At 40.2% G+C, this 8,222-nt stretch overlaps 1 protein-coding gene and 1 long non-coding RNA gene across 3 annotated transcripts; both read left to right on the plus strand.

The window, feature by feature from the left end:
• Nucleotides 1-2,752: 2,752 nt before the first annotated feature.
• Nucleotides 2,753-4,344, plus strand: LOC137959354 (uncharacterized). The gene is made up of 6 exons (XM_068806756.1): nt 2,753-2,779; nt 2,853-2,975; nt 3,069-3,128; nt 3,215-3,568; nt 3,612-3,859; nt 3,909-4,344. Exons 1-6 carry the CDS (start codon nt 2,753-2,755, stop codon nt 4,342-4,344), a joined length of 1,248 nt encoding a protein of 415 aa, XP_068662857.1.
• Nucleotides 4,345-4,580: 236 nt separating this feature from the next.
• Nucleotides 4,581-7,429, plus strand: LOC137958374 (uncharacterized). Of its 2 annotated transcripts, none has more exons than XR_011113975.1 (3): nt 4,581-4,686; nt 6,338-6,453; nt 7,345-7,429. It is a non-coding gene; the product is annotated as an uncharacterized lncRNA (long non-coding RNA). The 2 variants fall into 2 exon arrangements; XR_011113976.1 differs by having other exon boundaries at nt 7,359-7,413.
• The last annotated feature ends 793 nt before the right edge of the window (nt 7,430-8,222 follow it).

The following is an 8,222-nucleotide window of genomic DNA, read 5'->3' on the forward strand; positions in this document are numbered from 1 at the left end:
GAATTGTTAGCGCAGTAAGGGAGGAGGTGAGCTCGATGAAGGAAGAAGTCCGGAAGATTCCAGCCATGGAACAAGGGTTGACGGCACTGATAGGGCGTGTTGAGCAACTCCTACGTACCCAAGAGGAGCTCAACCGAAATTTGAATGCGCAGAGTAGGACGGCGAGACAGGGTTGGACTCGGCAGTGGCCGATAACTCGATCCAGAGAGGTATCGGACATGGAAGAGACACTGGCGAGGCTTATCGGAATAGGCAGAGCCGATATGAAGTGCTACCCAAAAAGTTAGAGTTGCCGATTTTTTACGGAGAAAACCCAAATGATTGGATTTACAGAGCTGAACAGGTATTTCTCTATGAAAAACTAGAAGCCGCATTAGTATGTCTTGAAGGGGAGGCATTAAAATGGTTCAAGTACGAAAATAACAGGAGAGAGATCATGAATTGGGAAGAATTTCAGTCCTTATTGCTAAAATGGTTACGAAGATCCGAAGACGGCTCTCCTTATGAGAAATTTTTGGCGTTGAAGCAGGAGACCACCATGAGAGATTACAGAAGGCGATTTGAGGATTTGGCGTCCACATTGGAAGACATTCCAGAAAAGGTGTTGGAGTCCTACTTTGTTAATGGGCTTAAGCCTGAAATTCGGGCCGAGGTGAGTGCGTTGGAGCCAAATGGGTTGGGACGGACCATGGAGTTGGCCCAAAAGTTGGAAGAAAAAAATAAAGTTATTAAGCAGACTCAGTTTGGGCTGGGTACCTCAAAACCAGCGGGAACCATAGTTGGGGGTAATGGGAGGACCACGTCCAAGACAGAATCGACGAAACATGGGGTGGAGAAGAAGAAGCCATTCAAGAAACTCATGGAAGCCGAAATCCAATACCGGAGAGAGCGGGGTTTGTGCTACTGTTGTGATGAAAAATTCTCAGTTGGGTATAGATATAAAAACAAGGACCTACAAGTGCTAATTTTACAAGAATTGGAGGAAGAAGTTATGGAGGATAGCGACGATGGCCAGTGTGAACAGCAAGACGACGAGGTTAGCGTGGCTGCTCAAATAGTGGAGGTGCCGTTGAATTCGGTAGTGGGATTAACACTTCCGAAGACTATCAAGATTGCGGGAAGCATAGAAGAACAACCAGTCGTTGTACTTATTGATGGAGGAGCAACCCATAATTTTATTTCCACTACAGTGGTAAAGAAACTGCACTTGCCTTTATCTCCAACAGCAAAGTATGCCGTTCAATTGGGTATAGGTGCGGCACTGCCTAGAGAAGGAATTTGTAAGGGGGTTCGATTAACTCTTCAAGGAATAGAGATAGTGGAGAATTTTTTGCCTTTGGAATTGGGAAGCATCGATGTGATTTTAGGGGTACAATGGTTGGAAACCTTGGAAGGCACATATACGAACTGGAGAACACATGTTATGAAGTTCAGATTGGGTGATGAGATGGTGGTGTTACAGGGAGATCCCTCCTTGCACAAAACTTTGGTTCACTTAAGGCGATGATGCGAACTATCAAGCATGAGGGACATGGGGTTCTTGTGGAGTTGGGCAGTACGACAGTGGCAGCGTCACCGCCGAGGGAGGATACGACAGCAATGGTGAAGAAAGTTTTGACAGAGTTTGGAGATGTTTTTGCCATGCCCCAAGAGTTACCACCACAAAGGGCAAAGGAGCATGCCATAACTTTGAAGGAGGGAGCTTCACTGGTGAGTGTTCCCCCATATCGGTACCCTCAAATACAAAAAGATGAAATAGAAAGGTTGGTGGGAGAAATGTTGGCTGCTGGAATCATACAGCCTAGCACTAGCCCTTTTTCAAGCCCCATGCTATTAGTCAAGAAGAAAGATGGAAGCTGGAGATTTTGTGTGGACTATCGAGCCCTTAACAAGGAGACTATTCCGGATAAGTTACCCATTCCAATGTTCGATGAGTTGTTAGATGAGCTTCAAGGAGGCCCCAAGTTTTTTCGAAGCTAGACTTGAAGTCGGAATACCGCCAAATCCGAATGAAAGCAGCTAATGTGCACAAGACAGTTTTCCGGACTCATGAAGGCCACTACGAATTCTTGGTCATGCCTTTTGGACTTACCAATGCACCGGCTACATTTCAATCCCTTATGAATGAGGTATTCAAACTCTTTCTCCGGCGATTTGTATTGGTATTCTTCGATGATATTTTGATATATAGTCCCCGTTGGAGTGCTCACTATGATCATTTAGTTGCCGTTTTGGAGAAGTTAAGAGAACACAGGTTGTATGCTAATTCTGCAAAGTGTTCTTTTGGAAGAGAATAGATAGAATACCTGGGACATATCATTTCTAGAGAGGGGGCGTCAGTTGATCCGAGTAAAATCCAGGCTATTCTTGATTGGCCCGCACCGGCCACACTTAGGGACCTACGGGGTTTCCTTGGTCTTACAGGATACTATCAGAAATTTGTTTCGGGTTATGGAGATATTGCGCAACCGTTGACTGATCAATTAAAAAAAGATAGGTTTGGGTGGTCGGATGAAGCCACCGGGGCATTTGAGCGTTTGAAGGAAGCCATGACTACGGTACCAGTTTTGGCTCTACCCGATTTTTCGAAACTATTTGTTGTGGAGACCGATGCTTCTGCATATGGGCTAGGGGCTGTTCTACTGCAAGAGCAACGGCCGATTGCATTTTTTAGCCAAGTATTGAGCGAACGAGCCAAATTGAAGTCTATTTATGAAAAAGAGTTCATGGCCATTGTGTTGGCCATTTAGAAATGGCGTTTGTACCTGCTAGGCAGGAGGTTTTTGGTGCGAACTGACCAGCAAAGTTTAAAATTCTTGCTGGAACAACGTCTCGTAAGTGTGGAATACCAGCGCTGGTTGGTGAAATTGATGGGCTATGACTTTGACATTCAATATCGACCGGTGGCAAGTAATCGAGTGGTAGATGCATTCTCTCGCAAACCCGACATGATGAATATAGCTGCAGTTTCTGGGGTGCAATGGCTGGATATGGATGTGTTACAACAAGAAGTGGCAGATGACTCATTCTTACAAGAAGTTATTACCTGATTGGCAGCTGGTGACAAGGTAGCCGGGTTTCAAGTTGATCATGGGCAGCTCTTTTACAATGGCAGGTTGGTTTTGTCTGTGACTTCCTCTTTAATTCCAACATTATTGCGTGAATACCATTGCACACCTATTGGGGGCCATTCGGGAGAGGCTAAAACCTATAGAAGAATGGCTACGGACTTATATTGGCCGGGTATGAAGAAAAAGTGACAGAATTCGTGCAAAATTGTGAGATATGCCAAAAGAACAAACACTTGGCAAGGTCCCCAGCTGGTCTTCTTCAGCCTATTGATTTACCTGAGGGGGTTTGGGAGGATTTGACCATGGACTTTATTGAAGGGTTGCCCAAGTCAGAGGGCGTGGATACTATTATGGTGGTGGTGAAAAGGTTGAGCAAGTATGCTCACTTTTTGGTGTTGCGACACCCATTTACAGCCAAAACCGTGGCTGATTTATTTGTGAAACAGATGGTTCGATTGCATGGGGTGCCCAAGTCTATTATTTCGGATTGGGACAAGGTGTTTATGAGTCATTTCTGGCAGGAACTCTTTCATCTTCAAGGGACTGATTTGCGCAACAGATGGTCAATCTGAAGTGGTTAACAGGTGGTTGGAGACCTATCTTCGATGTTTTGCTTCTGATAGACCAAAAACTTGGGCGAAATGGTTGTCATGGGCGGAATATTGGTATAACACCAACTTCCATTCTTCTACGGGTACCACTCTATTCCGAGTCTTATACGGACGTGACCCTCAGTCCTTATTGCACTATAAGTCCGGGACAGCTACAGTTTTTGTGGGGGTTCATGTGTTTGTAAACCTCACCCTATCGACAACATTCCTTGGCCACTCGGAGCAGTGAGAAGTTGGCGGCACATTTTTATGGATCTTTTGAGGTGGTGTCACGTGTTGGAAGCGTTGCTTACAAACTGCAACTTCTACCAGAGTCCTCTGTGCATCCGGTGTTTCATGTTTCCCAACTTCGTCGAGCAAAAGGAATATCACTTTCATCTTCGCTTCTTCCTCCACAATTGAATACTGAATTAGAGATGTTGGTTGAACCTGCTGCAATTTTGAATATACGCAGACTGGACAAAAATGGGCAGCAACAAATGGAGGTTTTGGTGCAATGGAAGGACCTACCCCAGTTTGAAGCCACTTGGGAGGATTTTGAGGTAATGAGGCTCCAATTTCCTGCTTTTCACCTTGAGGACAAGGTGAAAGTTTGGGCGGGGGGTAATGATAGACCCCACATTAGTATTACCTACTCTAGGAGTAAACAAAAGGATAATTAGAGGGTGATTAATGGGTCGGGAGCATTTTGGGAATTTGAGAAGGCTAAGTGGTTCAAGAGGGAATTTAGAGGGGGAGCTGAGGGAGAGGAAGGGGAATCGTTTCGTCTACAAAGCTGTGCTCAAGGTGAGTCCTGGTCTCTCGAATACCAGTGGTTATCTTGCTGATTTTAGTGGAGTTCGATTGGGATTTCGATTTCGGAGTTTCCGTTTTTGAGGTTATCGCTTATCGGATTAGTTTGGCATGATCGGAAGGTTATCGTCTGCGCGAGGTTGGGTTTGCCGAGCTATCGAGGAATAACCGTCTATTCGAGGAGGTTATTTATTTTGATTTCAGCAGCGAAGGTTCGTGATTTATTTCTTTTTGGCTTGAAACTCTTTATTCTGGTTATTGGGGTGTATCACAGTGTCAAGAACATAAGATGGCGAACATCTCCTATTAAGTGTTTGAACCCGTTTTTCTAAGTGAGATACTTTCAGCTTAATTGAGTATTAATTTGGGTTGGTTGTTTAGTAGTTTGTATTTTATGTGGGATTGTATTGGTCAGATTTCTATGGCTTAGACATATCTGGATTCTCGTCTTGTTCTCTTTGATGTTGCAAGAGGTCTTTTATTTTTCTTCTGAAAAAAAAAGTTTTTTTATCTTGTTTTGATACAGATTTCTTGTTCTCTGTTTTTTGGTACAGATTTTGGAAGAGCCACATGACTTGGAAAATAGGGCAGAGTATCAATGGTGGTACAGATTAGTGGTTAACTGTTAAAATTGAGAAAAATAAAACCAAATATGTCACTATGTGTTCAGGGTAAAATGACAAATAACTTATGTATCTCTTCTCTTTGAATAACTTCTGAATGCAGAAGAAAGAGAGTGAGGCGCTTCTCAGAGGTCCATTTTACTTAGCATTTCTCAATCAAACAATACCAAAACTAGAGTCCCTTGATCTTGGAGAGATTGAAGTTGAACAAGTTTGTTTGAAGAGGAAATGAAAACAAACTCATACTCCCTCATATCCAAGCCTAAACAGACCATGCAGACCTAGATGTAGAAGACTTATTTGTGGTCCACATAACAGAAACAAGAAAGAGTTTGGATTTGCTCTAATACCATGTTGAAGTTAGACTTAGTGTATCCTAAATTGACATATTAAATGTAGGAGATCTTTTCCTATCCAGTACCATTTTTTTAACAGTGAAAGCGTTATTTGCATGCATTTAAAAAAAATCTTTTATTAGTATAAAAAGAAAGTTTAATACAACTAACTAGTATGCTTTGGATCATTCGGCCCATTAATCTGTAGGACTTCTGACTTCTGACCCATTAATAACATTTTGCATCCCCTGCCTAAACAAGCATGGTAGCTCGAATGTGGAGTACATGTATGGGTCTGAGAAGACTAGCACTTTTACCCATCTTCTTCATTCTTCTATCAAGAGGTGCTCTCAAGACATTAGAATGAATGAATTTCAATTACATACGTTTGAGTTTTTGCATTTTTGTATCTATGGATAAAGATTGTTGCATAACTCTGTATTAGCTGAGTTCTGAAATACAGTAATAAGAGTAGAGCTGGATCTCTGATTCAGCTTTACAGTCTCATAAGGGTATGTCACTATACAGTAAAAATTAAAGTTACACTTAATTTTTCTCAACAATGGTCAAATTTTCTGCGATTCTTTGTAACGGTTATTTTATTTTCAGGTTGGTTTTCATTGTCATGGGATTATATGACTGTGCTTCAGTATATTGATCTATGAATAATCTTTTAATAACATATTATATACTCATCTTCTAAACTTTATTTTATTGATTTATTTCCAAGTTTTGTGCTTTCAGATTCACCATTAATCTCATTGTAACAGTGTATCAGATCACCACATGACTAAACTATTATGTTTTGAAGAACAGCAGTAACATTTATAAATATTTCTCCTATGCACCTTTCATTGTGTTAGCTTTTATGAATTTTGATTTTGAAATCTTGTTTTCATGCGAAGTTTTATAAAACAATACAAGGATGTCAAATCAGTTTGGTGCACATAGGAATCCAGTCAGCCCAATGGATGGTCAGAGCTAGAAGACTTCTCTAAAGCGCCTTCATCATGTTGAGAAGGTGAGATCTGTGAAAGCATTGTTCTAATGGTATGACTCAGTAGACTTGCTGAACAGTTAGGTTGTGGAAATGGTATTGTAACTTGGTTATATCATGCTGAGATGAAGATTTGGCCGTCAATTGAGTCCTGGGGGGTGGCGGTTATTTAATACAACTAACTAGTATGCTTTGGATCATTCGGCCCCTTAATCTATAGGACTTCTTACTTCTGACCCATTAATAGCATTTCTCATCCCCTGCCTAAACAAGCAAGGTAGCTTGACTGTGGAGTACATGTATGGGCATGAGAAGAGTGGCACTTTTACCCATCTTCTCCGTTCTTCTATTAAGGGGTGCTCTCAAGACCATAGAATGACTGAATTTCTGTTACAGATATTTTAGTGAGTTTTTGAATTTTTGTATCTATGGATAAAGATTGTTGTCTTTATTAGTTGAGTTCTAAAATACAATAATAACAGTAGAGATGGATCTTTGATTCAGCTTTACTATTGCATATGGGTATATAGTAAAAATTAATGTTACACTTTCTGCAATTCTTTGTAATGTTTTATTTTATTTTATGGTTGGTTGTCACTGTCATGGGATTATGTGACTGTACTTCAGTTCATTGATCTATGTATAATCTTTTAATAACATATTATATGTTCATCTTCTAAACTTTTTTTTATTGATTTCTTTCTAACTTTTGTGTTCTCAGATTCACCATTAATCTCATTGTAACTATGTCTTAGATCACCACATGGCTAAACTATTATGTTTTTAAGAACAACAGTAACATTTATGAATATTTCAGCTATGCACCTTTCTCTATGTGTTAGCTTTTATGAATTTTTATTTTGAAATCTTGTTTTCCGGCTAGTTTAATAAAGCAATACAATGATGTCAAATCAGTTTGATGCACGTAGGAATCCAGCAGTCAGCCCAATGGATGCTCAGAGCTTGAAGACTTCTTTAGAGCACCTTCACCATGTTGAGGAGGTGAGATCTGTGAAACCATTGTTTTAGTGGCATGATAATTTCTTTCAGTAGTCTTGCTGAACAATAAGGTTGTGGAAATGGTATTGTGACTTGGATATCTTTCTAGGATGTGGATTTGGCCGTCAACTGAGTCCTGAGGGATGGCAATTATTTTGGTTTGTCCCACTGGGGATCCACCCCCCATCCAACCTTTCAAAAAAATTAAATAAAACATAAAAATAGTAATAACAGCAAAATAAAATCCCAACATTTGAAACAAATGAAATTTTGTTCCTTACCTATAGAAGAATTCCTAGTGGTGTAGTAGTAGATGGTTGTTATCCAATGTTATAGTGGAAGAACATTAGAAAGATCACTTGAATCCTCTAAGTTTTTCTGTTAACTAGATTCAAGTTCTCAGATTCTTTAGGTAATAAAGCTGTGGCTAAATGTATTGAAGCCATTGAGCTATTTAAACATTTTCTTTTGAATGTAGAACCCGAGTGAAACTTGAACACCAACCCATCAAGTGTCGATTGTTTTTTTTGAACATTTAAGTCATTGTTATCATTTTTAGATGGATTTTCATGCATTCTGTTATTTAAGGAAATATGGGAACCATCATGGTTGCAGAGAATAGTCAATCTATTGGAGCTTGTTGGAGGTGTGATGGACGAGCTTGGAAATTTGACAGATCCAAGAATGTAAATTTGATATTGATATTTCCTTTAAAATTCCGTGTTTGATTATTGAATAAAGTTTATGCATATTATTATGCAGTGCTTATGAACAATTTTATGTAGAGTATGTAG

The sequence above is a fragment of the Aristolochia californica genome, unplaced genomic scaffold, assembly GCF_029961685.1.
Source record: "Aristolochia californica isolate CCGP_79_NKW_82.1479 unplaced genomic scaffold, dmAriCali1.0.hap1 SCAF_3, whole genome shotgun sequence".
Lineage (NCBI taxonomy): Eukaryota > Viridiplantae > Streptophyta > Magnoliopsida > Piperales > Aristolochiaceae > Aristolochia > Aristolochia californica.

Bases quoted from the DNA above. Each gene is read 5' to 3' on its own strand.
- LOC137959354 (XM_068806756.1), top strand. From the start codon at position 2,753: ATGGCGTTTGTACCTGCTAGGCAGGAG. The intron at 2,780-2,852 runs GTTTTTGGTGCG...GTGGAATACCAG, and splicing joins TTGTACCTGCTAGGCAGGAG to CGCTGGTTGGTGAAATTGAT. The intron at 3,569-3,611 runs GTGTTTATGAGT...TTCATCTTCAAG, and splicing joins TTATTTCGGATTGGGACAAG to GGACTGATTTGCGCAACAGA.